This window comes from Pan troglodytes, chromosome 20 (assembly GCF_028858775.2).
Source record: "Pan troglodytes isolate AG18354 chromosome 20, NHGRI_mPanTro3-v2.0_pri, whole genome shotgun sequence".
Classification (NCBI taxonomy): Eukaryota; Metazoa; Chordata; class Mammalia; order Primates; family Hominidae; genus Pan; species Pan troglodytes.
The window spans coordinates 41,772,484-41,794,063 of record NC_072418.2 but is presented as its reverse complement, the minus strand read 5'-3'; the positions used below and the strand labels follow the sequence as shown (position 1 = coordinate 41,794,063).

Sequence of the window (21,580 nt, the reverse complement as noted above, 5' to 3'; positions counted from 1 at the left end):
CTTTGAGGGGGAGACTCAAGTAGCAGATCCCACCTGGATGCAGGACCATGTGCCATTGAAATCATTTTGGGAAGCTGCATTTATTGAGCACTTACAATGTACCAGGCACCAGAGTGCTTCCTGCACACTATCACGTCTAATCCTCAGAATCAAACTGAGGATAGGATGATGCCCCTTTTCAAAGAAGGACACTGAGGCTTAACCCCCGCCACCTGCCCAGGGTCGCACAGCCAGCCGGTGGTGGAGGAGGTGGGTGTGGAGCCCAGGTTGGCCTCCCTCCATGCTCTGGCCCAGCCTTCTTGCCACTGACACCTTTCACTACCTCCTAGTTCTGGGCAGTGGGGAGTGGGGGATGTCAAAGGCACTCTCCCACAGGAGCTTCAGTGCTCTCAACACCCCCTCCCGGGGTGCAGCTAGCTAACTGCTTGGGCCCAGGGACAGCCTGTGGTACTGCGAATCCCAGTGACATCTGAGCTGCCTCCTATCTTGGTGGGTAGGCTGGGTGCTATCAGCTAACCACCAGCTGAGCAGGTGGCTCCTCCCAGCCCCTGGGACCATGCAGGAAACTCTGATCCTGAATAGCCTTTAACTTCCCCAGAAAAAACTCTCCCAAAGTGGGAGTGAAGCAATACATGCCTCAAATACAAGTAATGAGCTCTAGGTTCTCTTCTCAAAACATGTCCACCTCCTTATCATCTATGCCTTTCAAAAAAGAGGAAGGCAGCATCTCATAAGGACTACTGGGCAGGGCCTCCCCGGAAGTCTTAACCAGGTGGAAAAGGAAATAGGAACCGGCTGTGCTAATATCCCCCAGCCCTCTCCTTCATGGCACTGCAGTGCTCCTGTGCCCAGGCTGCAGGGACGGGCTCAATCCAGCAACACTCACCACCCTCGCTATCTCCACTGAATCCTTCTATGGTAAACCTACTGATGCTAGGCAGTCTAATCCTTTAGGATGGAGGCTGGAGTTCTCCTGGATGATTTCTGCCCCTACCTTACTTGCACGAGCTGAGCTATATTACAGCTGTCATGTGTTATCTGAAGTGGGGAGAAACACATCTGAAACCACACAAAGAGGCAAGCGCCGCTACCCTAACCTTATCCCACAGTGGGACCAGAATGCAACTCGGTTTGTCGGTGTGGGGAAGGCAATATCAAGGGCACTGCGGTATTTAAGTCACACATTGGGCCATGAGCATCTGAATGAGTTTAAAAAAAAAAAAAACAACACTGGAGTATTTCCTGGGATGGGAACGCTAAGTTCCACAAGCAGCACTAAGGCAGTTATTTAAAGAAAAGAATAGCACCTGGAAGCGTAGCTTGGCAGGCAGGAATAAACTGAAGGCAGCACACTCCTAGGCCACCCGCGTTGCAGGGCAACAGAGGAGCTGTGGCAACCCAGCCTCGCCAGCAGACTGGGAGCCGATCCCACTTCTCAATACAGGGCGGCCGTTCCGGCTGCGCGTGGTCATCTGGGCGGCAGTGTGCAGCACCACACGCCCTGAGGGGCTGAGACACAGGGCTTGGGGAGACCCTTGGACATGAGAAGGGAGTCTCTCCATTCTTTTTGTCGAAACCTGTGCTAATTCTGAAGAGGCCATCAGCAGGCTGAAAACATATGCCTCAGAAGGCACCCCCTCCCACCTGGGGAGAAGAGTCTGGCCCACTCACGATATCTGTGACAGTGACAGGACGCATGAATGGATACGGACCCAGAACCACAGGTCTGGCTATCACAGGTTCTAAGACATGGCCAAGATAAGCATGGTACCTCATCCTTCAAACCAGCAGCTCCCCGAAGACGATGCTCATGGGGACAGGAACTGGTAGCGCCACTCCAAAGAGGCAGCTAAGAAATGTTCGATTGCACGCCGGACCCCCTAATACTTGCCCTCGGCAACCTGCCCGCAGCGGGGGCAAAGGCCCGCCCCTCCTGCACACTCACCTCCTTTATGAAAGTTTCCATGACTGACCCCACCTGCCCTGATTCACCCCTTTCCTCTCCCGGGACACAGCTAGAGTGCTGTGAGCTTGTCGGTGTGCCGTTTAGTGTCCTTCTGAGGTCTCATGTGGCCTTGCTCTCTCCCCAGCTACACCGCGAGCTCTTTGAGAGCACGGACCAGGTCTCCGGTTTCTCTCATACCCCTAAAGGCTCGGCACAGAGCTCTGCTCTGCAGAGGGGCCCAGCGAGGGCTGCTGTCTGGCCATGGCGGTCATATTTCTACCTGATTGCTGGACTCTGGGGCCCAAGAAGCCCCAACTCATGTTACACAAGAAGCCGGTTGGCTATAAAATGTGGCCGGGTGCAGTGGCTCACACCTGTAATCCCAGCACTTTGGGAGGCTGAGGCGGGTGGATCACCTGAGGTCAGCAGTTCACAACCAGCCCGGCCAACATGATGAAACCCCGTCTCTACTAAAAATACAAAAAACTAGCTAGGCGTGGTGGCGGGTGCCTGTAATCCCAGCTACTTGGGAGGCTGAAGCAGAAGAATCACTTGAACCCAGGAGGCGGAAGTTGCAGTGAGCCAAGATTGTGACATTGCACTCCACTCCTGAACAACAAGAGGGAAACTCTGTCTTTAAAAGAAAAAAAAAACAGACCCACTTTGCTCAGCAGCCCCTAATTCTGTTACCCAAGTGGTAACTGCTGGAGTCTTTCAAAGGACCTTTTATGTCTTTATAGTGTGATAGAAAGAGGCAGCTCCCCCTCCAAGACAGACTTTCCTATCTGCAGCAGCTTGGAGCAGGTTCAGCTCAGCATAAATGCATAATAAGCCACCCACCATGGAAACTTACAGCTGTGTCCCAAACGTGGGGTAGGACTCAACCTAATCTGACACATTTTCCATGTGCCATGCACCTCTTCCCACTCTGAATTGATTTTATAAAGTGGAAGTTTTGTTTTTGTATTTAAGGGGATAAAAATAAACACACACACACTTATCTCCCCTCCTATACAGCTACTTAAAAGATTTAACAAGTTCACATGGGTATGCTGCCAGGAGAATGGAAACCTCGCCATCTTCTTTCCAGCTGAAGCAGCTGGGCTGGCTGCACCATCACAGGCTACCATACTCATTTGCTCCGTTATACTCTACCCACGGGGCGATTTTTGTTGTCAAATCATCAGTGCTAAGGCTGAGAGAATCCCAGCCCATGTTCACTCTAGACAACCCATGAAGGTAACTTCTTGCTGGGTGCTGTGTGTTCAGAGGCAGGAGTGTCTATCAATAGCCCGGAGCTCCCTGTTGCTGTTCCTCCCTCCTTGAGTAAAAGCCACATAACTCGTTTGACAAGCTCTGCCTTCAAATGGGGAGTTGTGGGTCCAATGAAACCTACTGAAACCTATCATATTCCTGGACTGGTTTCCAGTGAGGTACAGAAAGCTAAGCACCTCAGACTGAATCAGCCTGTATGCCTGTCTCTTTCTCTGAACTAGAACCACCCTCACTCCAACTGACCAAAGGAAACAAGGAGGAAATACTAAGTGAAAGAGGGATTTATAGAGAAGGAAAGGACCTAGGAGAAAAGCCAGTTTAAAAATCAGGCTGCCAGGCCGGGCGCGGTGACTCACGCCTGTAATCCCAGCACTTTGGGAAGCCGAGGCGGGCGGATCACGAGGTCAGGAGATCAAGACCATCCTGGTTAACACGGTGAAACCCCGTCTCTACAAAAAATACAAAAAATTAGCCGGGCATGGTGGCGGGCGCCTGTAGTCCCAGCTACTCGGGAGGCTGAGGCAGGAGAATGGCGTGAACCTGGGAGGTGGAGCTTGCAGTGAGCCGAGATTGTGCCACTGCACTCCAGCCTGGGCAACAGAGTGAGACTCCGTCTCAAAAAAAATTAATAAATAAAAATAAATCAGGCTGCCATCTTCTACAATACTTATTGGAAAAAAAATCAGGCTTCCTGGCTTCCAACTTCAAAGAAGGAGACTCAACATTTTACAAAAGATGCTTTGTAAAGCAAGTGGCATCCCACCAGGTAGAAATGGCCTCTTGATGGGACCAAAGGAGGCTGGAACTTGTTCATGTTGTAAAAGTTAAGCTCCCTAAGAGAGCCACACTACAAAGCCATTATGAGTAGTACACAGTGCCATAAAACTCCAGATTCAAAGTTACCAACGCTTTAATCAAATACAGGTGCAGACTGCCGAAATCATCACAGAGATAACTGCAGCTTTTGTTTGGCTGATTCATGTTCTGCCATCTTGGGGTTCCCACTTTAGAAGTCAGTTCTGGTTTGGCCTGTCCAGGAGGCCTGGGAGGAAAGGGTAGGAGCGCCAGAGTCCTGGAAGCATGAGGTTCCTGACCTACTGGCATCTAAGAGGGACTGAGTTTGCAGGCGCAAGTTGAATGTAGACTCATCAGCACTTCTAACAACACAGCTCTAAGCAATCTGGCTGTGCCCATCTCTTCCACGGGCTCCGCTCTGACCACTTGGGCCTTTCGGCTCCTCGGGGGCCCCCTTGCTTGGTTTTCTCTGTTGGAAGCACGTTCCTCTGGTGCTCTCTTGGTTCTCTCTTTCTCATCCGTTAAGGAACAGCTGAAACGCCACCTCTTTGAGACCTTCCTCTCCATCTAAAGTACCCGCACTGCACACTCCTCCCCTCACCACCCGCTCGCAAAGCCATTCCCAATCACTAGACTTCAGTGTAGTGTAGAAATAACAGCATAAACTTGAAAGCCTCAACTTCTACATTCAAATCCTGGCACTGTCACAGGGGCAAGTGGCTTAAAGGCCCATGGATCCATTTCTGCATGTAAGGGTAACAACACTTGCATCACAAAATTATACAAGTGAGTCCATGGGTCGGGCATGGTGGCTCGCGCCTGTAATCCCAGCACTTGGGGTGGCTGAGGCGGGTGGATCACCTGAGGTTGGGAGTTCGCGGCCAGCCTGACCAACAAGGAGAAACCCCGTCTCTACTAAAAATACAAAAATTAGCCAGGCATGGTGGCACGTGCCTGTAATCCCAGCTACTCGGGAGGCTGAGGCAGGAGAATTGCTTGAACCCAGGAGACGGAGGTTGCAGTGAGCCAAGAACACGCCATTGCACTCCAGCCTGGGCAACAAGAGCGAAACTCAGTCTCAAAGGAAAGAAAAAAAAAAAAAAACCAGTCAGTCCATGGGAAGCACTTAGAATAGTGTCTAGCACAAGGTAAAATGCTAGCTGTTATTTAATTTATTGCACACAATCCTATCTGAAGTTACCTTGTTCATTATTTATATGCATGCTGTCTCCCCTACCAGCCTGTGATAGATCAAGAATGTATAGAAATAAGGCTGGGGGCGGTGGCCCATGCCTGTAATCCCAGCACTCTGGGAGGCCAAAGCGGGTGGATCACCTGAGGTCAGGAGTTAGAGACCAGCCTGGCCAACATGGCAAAACTCTGTCTCTACTAAAAATACAAAAATTAGCCGGACATGATGGCCACGCCTGTAGTCCCAGCTATTTGGAAGGCTGAGGCAGGAGAATAATAGCTTGAATCTGGGAGACAGAGGTTGCAGTGAGCTGAGATCATGCCACTGCACTCCAGCCTGGGCAACAGAGCGAGACTCCAACTCAAAAAAAAAAAAAAAAAAAAAGATCATATAGAAATAAGATGGAGGAAGTTTTGCATTTGATCATCTGATTTCCTTGGTGGCCACAACCAATCCCAAATAAGGGGGCACACTCCCCAAAGACCCTCACTGCCCATACTCTGACATAATTGAACCCACAGAGCCTGAGCTGCTGCTCAGAAGTCTCATGTTTAAACTATGCTTGGAATGTCTGATAGGAACATGCATTTATTTTTAGGCAAGAAAGTTGTCTCCTAAGCTAACCCTGTGGCCCCAGAGCAGGCCGTATTTGGCAAGAACTGCTTTGTGCTTGTTTATTAAAGAGGCCCAAAACTTTCTCAACTCTAAGGTAGCTGCTAAGAGAACTCGGTGCGCTGTGAGTCTTATATTTTTATGGTCAAAGTTTGCTTCCTGTGAATCTCTGAGGTGTTTCTACAAGGCTAGTAGGAGTCAAGTGTCACCCCTTACCTTCCACAGCTTCAAGCCACAATTTATTAACCAATCATCCCTCAATTGGCTCACAGCTCTCAATGGATTCAATTCTATCCTATGGCTTGTGCCTCATCAGTGTTAATGAAAGTTACAAAGGGGCTGGGCGCGGTGGCTCATACCTGTAATCCCAGCACTTTGGGAGGCCTAGGTGGGCATTACGAGGTCAAGGGTTTGAGACCAGCCTGGCCAACATGGTGAAACTCCGTCTCTCCTAAAAAATACCAAAACTAGCTGGGCGTGGAATGCATGCCTGTAGTCCCAGCTACTCGGGAGCCTAAGGCAGGAGAATCACTTGAACCCAGGATGCGGAGGTTGCAATGAGCCGAGATTGCACCACTACACTCCAGCCTGGGTGACAGAGTAAGACTCCGTCTCAAAAAAAAAAAAAAAAAGAAAAGAAAAGAAGAAAAAAAAGTTACAAAGGGAAAGGGAAAATTAGTTCAAAAAATGGTCAAGAAGGCCCTCCCCTAACTGGTCTAGGTATTTCATCTCACCCCACCATGAGACACAGTGTCGGGTGATTATAGCCGACATCCTTGAAAAAGACATCTAGAGACAGCCCTTTCTGTTTTACACAGACAAGTCCTACCACAGTCTTGGCAGTGTAGCTCAAACGATCCAAAAAAAAAAGTAACTGCCTCACAATCCTGGTGATGTTTACCATCTGGATACCTTCCAGGACTTGAATATCTGAATCATGACTGGTTCGTAGACAGCCTGTAAGAAGGGTCGATTCATCTGACTGCCCTTGAACCGGCCTGGCAAGTTGGCTCTTCCAGACATTTTGAATTTTGAAACTGACTGTATTTCATAGGCCAGAACTGGAAGATCACAGAAGTCTTCAAATCTCTGACCCTTCCAAATGCAAGGCATACCAGTAACAGCCAAAGAAGCACTTTGTGAAAGTGTTTAATATTTTCATCCAATATATAGTTTAAGGCAAGGTACTCATTTTCTTAAAGAAAAGCAGGGAGTGACAGGGAGAAAAGGATTTGCTGTTAGATTTGGATTAGGGAGGATGTGGATTTTAAAAAAAAGTTACTTGTGCTTGGGATTTGTGGGAAACTTTAGAGTTCTTTTTAATTTATCAGTGTTTGTGGAAGTAGGCAAAAGATACAGGCATATTTTGTCCTATTATTAAGAAGTCACATAGCTGAGATTCCAACTCCAAACTCCTAGAGAAAAAAAGCACTCTTCTAGGCTACAAAGCCAGCAGCGGCTTTCATGGAGTGCTCTCCTTTTTCTTCTCCCTCTCTCATGCACAAATGCACACTCCTCATCAACACAATCAACTGGCCCAACTCCTGCCCCGAGGACAGAGGGCCTTCATCCCCTACCTGGCAAGGCTGCTGTGCCTGTAGGTATTTTCCTGTGATACCAAGTGACAGGATCTTTTTTTCTGCCCGGGGCCTAACACTCCACCATTAGCACTGCCTCTGGTATGAGGGCACTCCCCAAAACAGTTAAGTAAGCAACTCGGTTTCCATGGTGATAGCAACTAAATACCTTTTACTCACACCCAGATGGAGATTGATCATAGAATAGTAATTTGTTAACCGTTACACATACTGAGGCCTTGATGACACCAACTGAAGTCAGCTTCCACCACTGCCCTTGGCCTTGGTAAAAGAAGGCCTGTCATTTTGCTAAGGCAGGCTGTAGACCCACAGTCCTCTTATTGTGACGTCCCCCTCAGGCAACTTCCCAGCAAGTCCAGATGCCGAACCACCTGCGAGCTTCCTTCCAAGATGCCTCTCCTAACCTCAAACTGGCCTTCACCACTGAAACGAAGTGTGTATTTAAAAAAGGAAAAGAAAGAAAAAAGAAATGCATCTATTTCACTTCCTGCAGTCCCCTCAATCTGTATAGCTGTAATTAAGACATTATTAGAAATGGAATCTGTCATTACTACTCAGGAGGTAAGATATTAAAACTCTTTATCTTGGGCTTTTTGCAGATTAAAAGCCTGGGCAACATAGTGAGACCCAGTCTCTACAAAAAATTTAAAAATTAGTTCGGGCGCAGTGGCTCATGCCTGTAACCCCAGCACTTTGTTGGGCCAACGTGGGTGGATCGCTTAAGGTCAGGAGCTCAAGACCAGCCTGGCCAACATGGTGAAACCCTGTCTCTACTAAAAATACAAAAATTAGCTGGGCGTCGTGGCGCGCGCCTGTAATCCCAGCTACTTGGGAAGCTGAGGCGGCAGAATCACTTGAACCGGGGAGGCAGAGGTTGCAGTGAGCTGAGATCGTGCTACTGCACTCCAGCCTGGGTGACAGAGTGAGACTCCATCTCAAAAAAAAAAAAAAAAAAAAAAAAATTAAAATTAGCTGGCCATGGTGGTGCACACATAATCCCAGCTACTAGGGAGGCTGAGGCTGAAAGATCCCTTGAGCCCAAGAGTTCAAGGCTGCAGTGAGTTATGATTAGGCCACTGCACTCCAGCCTGGGTGACAGTGAAACCCTGTCTCTAAAAAATCAAAACAGAACAAAAACCAAATGTGTTCCCTTCAGACATGGAGAACACAAAGTGGGGTATACTGCCTGCCTTCTGTGCTTCCTCTGATCCACCTAGACTGTGGCTTCCACCCACTCTCAAAAGACATCAGGGAGGGGAAAAGATGAAAAGAAAAACCCACTAGAAAGCTAGTGACAGACATCACTCAGCCCCACACCTTTGGGGGGGAAACTTTAAAAAACATAAAACAAACCACAAAGTCTTCTTTATTCCTGCCTGAAGCTGAAGACACAAATGCTATTGTATTGCTGGTGTTCTAGCATCCCATTCAATCATTGCAACACCATCCACGATATTTCCCAAGATGACTTCATTGTGTTCTGCAGGGTAGTAACTGCCGCTTCCAACTACTTCTGCCCCATGTGGATAGTTCCACTGGAAGACAAAGAATCTGTTCTGCTCTGATATTTGGAAGAAAAACATTTAAATAAGCCTTGTTAACTCAGCAGGAGGGCACTGCTTTCCTTTCAGAATGTAGGGTTCAAATCCGATCCGCTGAAGGGGTGGCAGTGTGCTTTCTTCGTGGGAGGGGCCCAACTCTAAGAAGAAAACTGGAGCCTTAAGAGAAAAAGTTGGCTGGGCGTGGTGACTCACACCTGTAATCCCAAGACTTTGGGAGGCCGAGACCAGACTGGGCAACACAGCAAAACCCCATCTCTACAAAAACACAAAAATCAGTCAGGCGTGGTGGTGTGCACCTCTAGTCCCAGCTACTTGGGAAGCTGAGGTGGGGGGATGGCTTGAGCCCGAGGTCAAAGCTGCAGTGAGCCAAGATTGTTCCACTGCACTCCAGCCTTGGTAAAAAGAGTGACACCCTGTCTCAAAAAAAAAGGAACAAAGGCAAGAAAAAGGAATAAAGAAAAAAGTTGTGTGAGGAACAAATGATAAACCCACATTTCTTACAGTTAGCCCTCTGTATCCATGGGTTCTCTATCTGTGAATTCAACCAACAATGGATCGAAAATACTGGAAGAAAAAAAATGAATGGTTGCATCTGCACTGAACATGTACATATTTTTGTCATTATTTCCTATACAGTACAGTGTAACAACCATTTACGTAGCATTTAGCATTAGGTTATAAGTAATCTAGAGATGATTTAAAGTATTCAGGAGGATGTGCATAGTTAAAATGCAAATTACACATCGTTTTATCTTACATAAGGAACTTGAGCATCTGTGGATTTTGGTATATAAGGGGGTTCCTGGAACCAATCCCCCACAGATACTGAGAAATGACTGTATTTTCAATGTGTCCTGGTTTCTTACAAAACCTCAAAAGCACTAACACTTGAAACTGAAGATGAATCAAGCATCATCCAGTCATGAGCCATATGTTCGAGTCTAGTATGGCCGGATGACACACAGAGCCAAGAGGGGCTGTGTGCTCCTGGACAAGGTGCTGCCCTGCCCACCTCGACCAGATAAGATCAAGTTTTTTTCCCAAGTGTGACATACACACATGGAAAATTTTAAGGATTATCTACACCTTACATTAAACCCTGAATCACATTGAGAAAGTTATTTCCTTTGATTCTCTTGTAAACCTGATGACTTCAAAGAGAAAGTCTCTGCTTGGTGCTGGCGGGTCTTTAACACCTCACCAACACTTGCCAATCCCTTTCTAACAAAGGGAGCAGGCCTCAAGCCTGGGGGGCCTTCAGCCCGAGTGGTAACCACCTGGAAACAACACTGTTTTGTTTTCAATGTGTTTATTTTTGCAGTTTCCTTCTATTATATTTATGGCCAGGGGAGCTGGGTTTTCCAGTTGCCATACTCTTGACAGTTTTCCTTTCAAAACTTAATTTAAAATGCAAACTGATTCAAAGGAAATTATTATGTGTCTATAAAAGTGGTTATGGAAAATCACAAATGGCTGTAGTTTACGAAGGAAGGGGATAAGCACAGGGGGACTGCTCTGGCTGGGGAGCCTCACTCCTGGGGGAGGGGGAGAGAATGGAACTCATCCCAGGAAGGAAGGAGCCAGCACAACAACAGGTGGCAAACAGCAAATCCCACGTAAACTCACTCCACTCGCCTTCACATAATACTTGCATAAATCACAACCAAGAAAAAGGCCACTGACCTCTTCCAGAGTAAACGCTGTTCAAACTAAAGGGAAGGCAGGCAAATTACACCAATCAGCTTCTAAGACTTTCCACGGACATTCCAAGTTAATGCCTCTCTTGTTTATGGAGAAAGGGGAGGGGAGGGACGTGAAAAAACACAACCAAAAAAAGGCACAACACCAAGACAAATGCCTCGGGGATTTTTATAATCCCAGGGAAACTGCTACTTGGATAAAACTCCCCATGCACTGATGTAAGGATGCTCTTGCCAGTTAAATATATGCAAAGATTTAACTCCTTTTCTTTTTCTTTTTTTTGAGACGGAGCCTTACTCTGTTGTCCAGGCTGGAGTGCAGTGGTGTGATCTCAGCTGACTGCAACCTCCACCTTCCAGGTTTGAGTGATTATCCTGCCTCAGCCTCCCCAGTAGCTGGGATTACAGGGGTGCACCACCGTGCCCGGCTAATTTTTTGCATTTTAGTAGAGATGGGGTTTCACCATGTTCGCCAGGCTGGTCTTGAAGTCCTGACCTCATGTGATCCACCTACCTCGACCTCCCAAAGTGCTGGGATTACAGGCGTGAGCCACCACACCCAGCAATTTCACTTTCTGGAGGAGGCGGGATCCTTCCCTGGGTCAGGTGGTTAATTTCTCCCCTTCATAAGATCCTTCTTTAAACAGAGGCTGGAATTTAAAATGATTCTGTTTCTCTTTGATTCATTGAAAGTTACACTCCTTGATGCCTGGGATACTGAGTAAAATGTAACTCATAGACCTTCTTGAAGAAAAGTTAAGTGATACCTGTGCCACTTTCAGACACTTTATAACAAATTCTGGCGCCTAGGCTGCCAACACTGTAAAACTAAGTTTCCTTGTAACTTGCTTTGATGTTTCCAAGTTTAAACCCATTCTAAAGAAGACTAATGAGCTCTCAAACTACCCAGTGATAGAAAGACTTCTTTCAAATCTCCAGGGATGACAGTATTTGTATCTGCTCAAGTAGAAGCTTCCGTCTCTCTTGTAACAGGTCAGTGCTTCAGTTACCACTGCCATTGAATTACCCACTTGCTATCACTTGCCTCTTATTTCCATAAAAAAAGAAACGGAGGAAAAAACTGTTTAAGTTTTACCTTGTTTAAAGGTAACACGAGTGCTTTTGTTATTCTGTAAACTAAATACATAAATGAAGGCAAAGGAAAGAAACTGAGGGAAGGGAACAAAATGTGAGTGACGAAAACACGGAGTTCATTAAATGAAGGAATAAAGATAAAGCCGGGGAAAACACTGCTCTAGGATATACTAAGGCAAGGGAAGAGATAAACATGTTGATATTTCAGCTATTCAGAAAACCCGAACGAGCAAGTGATACTAGAGCAAACAGCTGTTCACTAATTATATTTGCCCTTCCCTTCTGCCCTTCAAAAAAGTAAAAGCAGCAGCAAGGGAATCTTTTTTTTTTTTTTTTTTTTTTTAAAACAACCCTAAGATCTGGTCAAAGGCTTGTACAATTCCCAGCACAACATAAATCAGTGTAGCAAAAGCGGAAAGTGTTCATCTCAACAGTTTCAAATTCCTTGGGCCTTCCCAAATCAATTCTTTTTTGGCTCCATTCTGTTTGCTAACTAGCACTGGCAGATAACTTGTGCTACACACTCAGTTCACTCTGAAAAAGGGCGCTGTCTGGCCAAAGTCTGCCATGACTGGAGCATATGTTGAAACAGCAGAACTCCCCACCCAGGAGGCTTAGACTTAAAACTTGTCCCCGCTCCCCTCTGTCATCTGATTTTTTTTTTTTTTTTTTTTTTTTGAGATGGAGTCTTGTTCTGTCACTCAGGCGGGAGTGCAGTAGCGCGATCTTGGCTCACTGCAACCTCCGCCTCTCAGGTTCAAGCGATTCTCCTGCCTCAGCCTCCCAAGTAGCTGGGATTACAGGCACCTGCCACCATGCCCAGTTAATTTTTGTATTATTGGTAGAGACGGGGTTTCACCATGTTGGCCAGGCTGGTCTCGAACTCCTGACCTCAGGTGATCTGCTGACCTCAGGTGATCTGCCCACCTCAGCCTCCCAAAGTGCTGGGATTACAGGCGCGAGCCACTGCGCCCGGCCATAAGACCACATTTTAACTGACCTCCCTGACTGTGTCAGAGCTTAATAGCACCAGCACTACTTGGATATTCACACACCACCCTGCTTCCTCCAACACTTTCCGCTGAACTTTCCCCCCCACAAGGCAGCCCACTTGGGGCCAAGCAGTCGGCTGCCGTTAAATGGAGGCTTTTAGCACCAGTTCCAACTGGAGGGTGAGTCAGCTCCCTGCCGCCAAAGTAGCCTCCCTGTTGGTCTTAGAAGCCGGAACCAGGGAGGGTGTTTCAAAAGGCAGAGGGCAATCCTGGGCCCACACCCTGGATTGCCTAGGATTAGGTGAGTGGCAGGTGCCACTCCAGGGCACCAGCCAGATCTCAACTCTTAGCCAGGTGAGTGTGAGTGACCCTGCAGTCCCAGGCCATCTTCCCATACCCCACCTTTTCTTCAGTCATTAGAAGAGTCAAGTTCTAAAATACATTCTGGAGAGGATGAGGGGAGAGAACAGAGTGCTAGCAGCTGAGTGGCCTCCCCTATCCCTCTTACAAGAGGGCAAACAGAGTATACTTGCCTCTCACACATATTTACACAGTCTTTTTTCTAGATAACAGTTGAGTTTGAGTTTGGTTCCTTTTTTTTGTTTGTTAAGTGTGTTACTCAATTTTGAAAACTGTTAGTCCTAGCCAGATCCTAAGAGGCAAGCAATTAGAGTAATGGAACAAAGTAACAGATGGCTACTTTGGGGCCTCCATTATCAGCCTTTAAAAAGAAAAAAAGATCTACTTTAAGAAAAACAAGGCAGGGCACAGTGGCTCACGCCTGTAATCGCAGCACTTTGGGGGGCCGAGGCAGGCGGACCACTTGGGGTCAGGAGTTTGAGACCAGCCTGGCCAACATGGTGAAACTCTGTCTCTACTAAAAACACAAAAATTAGCCAGGCACGGTAGCACACGCCTGTAGTCCCAGCTACTCAGGAGGCTGAGGCAGGAGAATTGCTTGAACCTGGAAGGAAGAGGTTGTGGTGAGCCAAGATCACACCACTGCACTCCAGCCTGGTGACAGAGTGAGGCTCTGTCTCAAAAAAAAAAAACCAAAACAAAACAAAAAAACAAATACAAAAAACAAACAAAAACTTTCAAATAATTAACTCATACCTAATACAGCCACATGGGCAACAAGAGCAAAACTCCGTCTCCAAAAAAAAAGCCAACGGTCAGGGTTGAAACACTGAGGCCCCTGAAATAGTGATGTTTCAATGAACACGAAAACTTAGCAAGTGAGGCATTTCTTCTTGCTGTAATGAGATTTGGCATAACCTTCAAGAGATCTCACCCTTCCAGGACAACAGAGGGTGATGAGGTTACCCAGGCCACTTTTAGAAATTGGGAGAGGGAACTGTGGCCCAGAACTGTAATTGCTCAAGAATTTGCTCAAAGACCAGAACAATGCTTCTCCATCCCGCCAGGAGAACACTCATGGCCCTCTCATGTAAAAACCGTTGCATAACCTACTTACGGGTTACAGGGGTCCCTAGAAGTCAGAGCAAAGGGCTTCCAAGCAGAAGTGAGACACATGTCCCCTCTGATTTGGGCCAACTCTTGCTTAATTCCTAGAAGAATTCAATTCTACCCACTTTGAGGGCCTACAGCTGTTCTGGATGCATATTTTTTTGGAGTATGCATGTACAGAACCCCCAGGACTGTCATTCTTCCCGTGCCCAGTGGCTCAGCCTTGGAGAGGCAAGAAGGGCAATCTGTCATTCACTAAAGCAACACTGCAATGTAGAAAAAACCCAGCCAGTCTGGGTGCAGTGGCTCACTCCTGTAATCCCAGCACTTTGGGAGACCGAGGCGGGCGGATCTCCTGGGGTCGGGAGTTTGAGACCAGCCCGACCAACATGGAGAAACCCCGTCTCTACTAAAAATACAAAAAGCCAGGCGTGGTGGCGCATGCCTGTATTCCCAGCTACTCGGGAGGCTGAGGCAGGAGAATCGCTTGAACCCGGGAGACGGAGGTTGCGGTGAGCCAAGATCATGCCCGGGCAACAAGAGCAAAACTCCGTCTCCAAAAACAAACAAACAAACAAACAAACAAACAACCCAGCCAGCCTGGGAGTGCGGGGATGTTTCTTAGTAGGAAGGTAGAGAGCCACACAGATTGGTGTATTCCTTTCCATTACTCCTTCCCCCATTTCATAAAGAATCCCTACCCCATAACAGGAAAGGGCACAGAGGTGAAGCAGTAGTTTCCCCCACAGAGCAGCTAAGGGTAAATATTTGCTGGAGGAGGTGTAAAGCAGGAGGTACTAGGGCTGAGACAGGAAAGCAGATGGTATTAGCGGACTCTGTGAGCCACCCTTTCCCCTCAAACCTGCCCGGCCCCAGAGGAAGGGAGCTGGGAGGTAAGAGAATGACACATGGCAGCAAGACCTGGAGGTTCTGGGGAGTCCTGGTTTCCACCCAGGGCCTGAATGGTGCCCCAGCCTCACCCTGTAGGCAAGGGACAGTATAACCACGAACAAAGCCCACACCCTAACTCTCGGGAGGGAGTGAAACCCGGCTCGCAAAAGTAGTCACTTGGGGAGTGGCAGAAGACAGGAAGGGAGAGAAAAGGAAGGTCCCCCACCCCTATCACCTGAGAAAAAAGGGGGAGGGGTTTATTTTCTCCAGCACCTTCAGCTGCAGAAGACAAAGCCTAGACATTCTCAAAACCACCACTGTGGCCCCTGCTCCCTCCCAACTTTCCAGGTCTCTTGGCAACCTTTTCCAACCTGGCACTGCCTCAGGCAATAAATTATTGTTGAGACTCCAGAACAGATCTCACCTTCCCCTCAAAAAGTGAATTTATGCCAACTATCGCAACCTGTCCATCCTGCAGTAGGTGGGGCCACGGATAAGGACACCCCTCCCACCAAGCCACTGCCATGCCCCTCAGTTACTACTGATGAGGAAATTCAAGCAACGCTGGTAATGGACCCAAGGTTATGCGCGGCCCCACCTCAGGCTGCCTTGGAACAGCTGCTCCTTCCACCCTTCCCACCCTTTCCCCTCCAGCCTGGGCTAGGCTGCCTGTGCCAAGCTCCTGGCCACCAACTCACGCCCTCGAGAGGCTTCCAGTCACTCCCCACTCTGCCAGGTCACCACTCAAAGCCCTGTAGTCTGTTCCTGAAAAATCTCCACCAAACCCACTCTCCCAAACCTTCAGAGCCCTGTCCAAAGTCCCAACTCTACACACATCCCTCTTTATTAACAGAATCACCGCAAGGACCCCTCGGATCCCTTTGCATTTTGCAGATAACAAAACTGCCCGGAGAGTTCAAGGGTCTTGTCCAAGGCCACAGAGCGAATCAGTAACAAATCTGGAAAGAAAATCCAGATCTCCAGATCCCACGAAATGCTTCCAACTTCAAGTACCTCCCACCCATTTCACGCACAAAACTTCTGAACAACCCCTTCCCCCCACACACACCCACTCACCACGCTCCTTTCTTTAGCTCTTCCTGCACACACTCAGAGCTCCCCCCTCAACCACACTGGATTTATCCCCCCCCTCCAACAGACACTGACACCTCGCTCGGGATCCCACTCCACTTCTCATCACCTTTTCACTGCTGTGGGGCCCTACCAAGTTGCCCCCCCCCGCCCCCCAAAAAAACAGTGCCACCTGAACACAGTCTCTGCTTCAGGATCCCTTCACCTACCTCCGGTCTCTCCAAAAAAGACACAATTCTTCCTGGACACTCTCAACGCTTCCTCCCCAAACTCATTCTGCCTGCACGACACACACACACGTTCTCCAGTCCCGGGACTGCACCTCCAGGAGCCAGCACCCCCTCCTCAAATTCCTTTCTCAGTCTATCCATTACGCATTCCCTTTCTAATGAGACTTTCATTTTCCTAAACGAACCTCCCTCCCATTATCCACCATTCCAGCTCACCCTCCCTCCCACCGATCTCACCTTCTCCCTCTACACTTCCTCATTCTCTCCAACGCTTTAGCTTTTCAGCTTCCCATCAATTCTTTAGAAACCCCTCCCCAAATTATCCCCACTCTCCGTATCCCCTCTACTCCGGCTTCTCCATCCCTCATCAATTCCTCTTATTATTCCTCCTATCTCTTAATCTTCTCCCCTTTGGAACAGGGCACCACAAATAAATCTCACCCCCTTCAAAAACGTCTGATTCACGGGCCCCTTAACTTCTTCCTTCCGCACCCCACCCTCCTCAGACCCCCAGTCCTGGCACCTCTACCCTCCTCACACCCTAAGCCCATGTCTTTTCATGCTCAATTCTACCCTTAGCCCCTGTTTTCATCTTCCCAGCCTCCCTAGTCTTCCCACCCGTCTTCAGACCCCACAATCTCCACTCCATCCTCACACTTGATGCTTCATCCCCTTTAGAACTCCCCCAACCTGAGGCTCCCCCAATTCCAGTCTCCTTCAGATCTTTCTGCTCTCCAAATAACCAACCCCTCCACACTCAAGCTCCTCCTCACACTTCCCAGACCCAGAAATTCCCTTCCCAGCCTCCCCTGATTCTCCTCCCAGCACCCCCAACCCATGCTCCGACCCTTCAAGCCCGCCTCGGATCCCAGTTCCATTTCAGCCTGCCCAGTCATCTCCTCGGTTTCCCCTAATGGCACGCCCAGACCCTCCAAATCCTTCATCAGCCTTCCCGATTCCTTTTATTTGACTCCCATATTCCCCACCCAGCCGCCAATTCTCTTTTCAGATTCCCAATTCCTTCCTCTAGCTCGGCGATTCCTCCTCAGGACTCCAATTCCCTTCCCGGACCCGCCAATTCCTTCTCGGGACCCCCCCGTTCCCATCACAGACGCTCCAGTTACCTTTCAGGACCTCCCACCCCTCCCCGGGCACCCTCAGAAAAGCCCCTCCAGCCCGTCCGGCCCGCGGGCCGCGTACCTTGCGCTGCTGCTTCTCCCAGGCCGGGTCCAGCAGCAGGTCCCGGTCCCAGTCGTCCTCCTGGGCCATGTAGTCGCCCATGCTGCCCCCGCCGCCAGCGCCATTGCCCGCGCTGCTGGGGCCGTACTGGTACGACTGGTTCGCCGCGTGGTAGTCCACCATTCCGCCGCCTCTCGCTCGCCCACCAGCCTGTTCGCTCCCGCCTCAGCTCCCGCCCCTCTGCCCGAGCCGCCGCCGCTACCGCCGCTTCAGCTGCTTCAGCCCGCCCTCCGCCCGCGCCTGCGCACTGCCCGCCGCGCCTGCGCACAGCGCCGAGGTTGCCGCCCTCCCGCGCGCGCGCGCCTGCCAAACCAGAAAAGGCACCAAGGCCGCGCTCGGGAGCTTGGCGCCTGCGCAGAGTCCCGCTTCCTTGCCGCCCGACTCAGCCCGGGGGCGAGCCGCGCCCCCTCTCCCGCGTGAACGCGCGCGTCGTTCGCGTATGGGCGGGGCCAGATCATGAATGATTCATAAGGGCAGGCCCCGCCATCGGACCTGAACCAGCTCAGGCTTGGAATGCACTGCACCGGGTTCCCATTCAGCGACACAAATTCAACAAATATTTATTGAACACCTACTCTGTGCCAGACTATGTTTTACGCAGGCACTAAAAACAGAAAAAAATCCCAACTTTCATGAAACTACCTTCTAGTAAAGGAAGCCACATACACACAAATCTACTTTTATTTTTATTATTTTTTGAGACGGAGTCTCGCTGTGTCTCCCAGGCTGGAGTGCAGTGGCGCGATCTCGGCTCACTGCAACCTCCGCCTCCCGGATTCAAGCAATTCTCCTGCCTCAGCCTCCCGAGTAGCTGGGAACACAGGCATGCTCCACCACACCCGGCTAATTTTTGTATTTTTTTAGTAGAGACGGGGTTTCACCATGTTGGCCAGGCTGGTCTTGAACTCTTGAGCTCAAGCGATCCTCCCGCCTCAGCCTCCCAAAGTGCTGGAATTACAGGCGTGAGCCACCGCACCCAACCAACACACAAATTTTTTTTTTTTGAGACGGAGTTTCGCTCTCGTTGCCCAGGCTGGAGTGCAATGGCGTGATCTGGGCTCACTGCAACCTCCGCCTCCCAGGTTCAAGCTATTCTCCTGCCTCAGCCTCCCGAGTAGCTGGGATCACAGGCATGTGCCACCACTCCTGGCTAATTTTGTATTTTTAGTAGAGACGGGGTTTCTCCATGTTGGTCAGGCTGGTCTCAAACTCCCGACCTCAGGTGATCCGCCCACCTCAGCCTCCCAAAGTGCTGGGCTTACAGGCATGAGCCACTGCGCCTGGCCTCAACACTCAAAATTTTAAAAAATATGTGGACAGGCACAGTGGCTCACACCTGTAATCCCAGCACTTTGGGAGGCTGAGGCGGGAGGATGGCTTGAGCCCAAGAGTTCAAGGCCAGCCTAGGCAACATAACAAGAACCTGTCTCTACAAGAAATGTAAAAATTCACTGGGCATGGCTGTGTGCACCTGTAGTCCCAGCTACTCAGGAGGCTGAGGAAGGGACATCACTTGAGCCCAGGAGTTCCAGTCTGCAGTGAGCTGTGATCACACCAATGCACTCCAGAAGCGAAATCCTGTCTCAAAAATATACATAAAAGTAAAAAATAGGTAGTATTGTATATTCCAAGGTGTTGAGTATTTGGAGAAAAATCAAGCATGGGCTGGAATGCAAATAAACTACTCAGGTAGGCTTCATGGAGAAGGCAGACATTTAAACAAAGGTGCGAGCCACTGCATCAGGAAGTATCTTAAATTTAAATATTCAGCCAGGCACTGGTGGCTTACTCTTGCAATCCCAGCACTCTGGGGAGTCAAGGCTGGAAGAGTGCTTGAGCCCAAGAGTTTGAGGCCAGACTGGGTAACATAACAAGATCTCATCTCTACAAAAAAATGTTTACATTAAAAATAAATGGCTGGGCGCAGTGGCTCATGCCTGTAATCCCAGCACTTTGGGAGGCCGAGGCAGGCAGATCACGAGGTCAGGAGTTAGAGGCCAGCCTGGCCAACATGGTGAAACCCCGTCTCTACTAAAAATACAAAAATTAGCCGGGCGTGGTGGCATGCACCTGTAATCCCAGCTACCCAGGAGGCTGAGGTAGGGGAATCACTGGAACTCGGGAGGCAGAGGCTGCAGTGAGCCGAGATCGCGCCACTGTACTCCAGCCTGGGCGACAGAGCAAGACTCCGTCTAAAATAAAAATAAAAATAAATAAATAAATATCCGGCCAGGTGTGGTGGCTCACGCCTGTAATCCCAGCACTTTGGGAGGCCGAAGTGGGCGGATCACCCCAGGTCAGGAGTTCAAGACCAGCCGGGCCAACAATTCCGTCTCTACTAAAAATACAAAATTAGCCAGGCATAGTGGCACATGCCTGTAATCCCAGCTACTCAGGAGGCTGAGGCAGGAGAATAGCTTGAACCTGGGAGACGGAGGTTGTGGTGAGCCAAGATTGCACCATTGTACTCCAGCTTGGGCAACAAGAGCGAAACTCCATCTCAGATAATAATAATAATAAATATCCAAAATAGAGTTCCTGATCTTCCCCCCAAGCTTGGTCATCCCATCCCACAGTCATCCCTCTTCAATTCGTGCACCTCCAGCCTTGCAGTTGCTGAGGCTACAGACCTTGCAGTCATCCTTAATGCCTCTTTGTCTTCACAACCCCATCCAGTTCTTCAGGAAATTCTGTCATTCCATCTTGAAAGAATACACAGAACCCACCCACTTCCCCCTGCCCCACTGCGCCACCCAGGTTCTGTCTACCCTCGCCTCGCCTTCCCTTGGGCCATTGCAGCAGTTCCCCACTGTCTCCCAGCTCCCCCTCCCACCCCCTTCTCTTTCCCAGGAGAAGCTGGAGGGAGCCTGTGAATGAATGACTGAGTCAGATCACATTCCTCCCTCCTCTGTTCAAACCTTCCTGTGGCTCCACGCTCAGGGTAACAGTCAAAGTCAAGGAAAGGAAGAAAGGCTGCAGAGGAGTCTGCCCTGCCCTGCCCTGCCTTACCCAGCCCAGTCCAGCCCAGCGTTTTTTTCCTTTTTTTTTTTTTTTTTGGAGGTGGAGTCTCGCCCTGTCACCCAGACCAGAGTGTGGTGGCATGATCTCGGCTCACTGCAACCTCCGCATCCCGAGTTCAAGCGATTCTCCTGTCTCAGCCTCCAGAGTAGCTGGGATTACAGGCATATGCCACCATGCCCGGCTAATTTTTATATTTTTAGTAAAGAGGGGTTTTGCCATGTTGGCCAGGCTGGTCTTGAACTCCTGAGTTCAGGTGATCTGCCTGCCTCAGCCTCCCAAAGTGCAGGGATTACGGGCATGAGCCACTCTACCCGGCCAGCCCAGTGTTTTAGTTTTTTGTTTTTGGAGACAGGGTTCTCAATATTTTGCCCAAGTTGAGCTCAGACTCTTGATTCTCCTACCTCAGCCTTCTGAGTAGCTGCGACTGTGAACACGTACCACCACATCCAGCTCAGCCAAGTTTTGTTGATATTGTTCTTGGTGCTGGTGGTGGTGATGGTGTTTGACACAGCAACTCGCTATGTCACCAGGCTGAAGTACAGTGACACGGTTCCAGTTCACTGCAGCCTCAAATTCCTGGGCCCAAATGATCCTCCTGCTTTAGCCTCCCAAGTAGCTGGCACTGCAGGTGCACCCCACCACGCCTGGCTAATTTCTATTTTTTTTTGAGACGGAGTCTCGCTCTGTCGCCCAGGCTGGAGTGCAGTGGCACGGTCTCGGCTCACTGCAAGCTCCGCCTCCCTGGTTCACGCCATTCTCATGCCTCAGCCTCCCAAGTAGCTGGGACTACAGGCACCTGCCACCATGCCCGGCTAATTTTTTGTATATTTAGTAGAGACGGGGTTTCACCGTATTAGCCAGGATGGTCTTG

The 21,580-nt window shown here is 49.4% G+C and overlaps 1 protein-coding gene across 8 annotated transcripts in view; it reads right to left on the bottom strand.

The window, feature by feature from the left end:
• ACTN4 (actinin alpha 4) overlaps positions 1–17,974 on the bottom strand; it is an 82,701-nt gene extending 64,727 nt beyond the window's left edge. For 2 of the 8 annotated variants that reach the window (XR_010153873.1, XM_016935859.4), the window contains exon 1: positions 17,650–17,932. Coding sequence is in view for 5 of the 8 variants with exons in the window: in XM_016935859.4 (XP_016791348.1) it covers positions 17,650–17,811 (162 nt within the window). In the remaining 3 variants the exon portion in view is untranslated. Of the gene's footprint in view, positions 1–16,428; positions 16,458–17,649 lie in introns of those variants that run through there. The other 6 variants (XM_016935861.4, XM_016935858.4, XM_003954372.6 and 3 more) reach the window with 5 other exon arrangements.
• Positions 17,975–21,580: the final 3,606 nt, after the last annotated feature.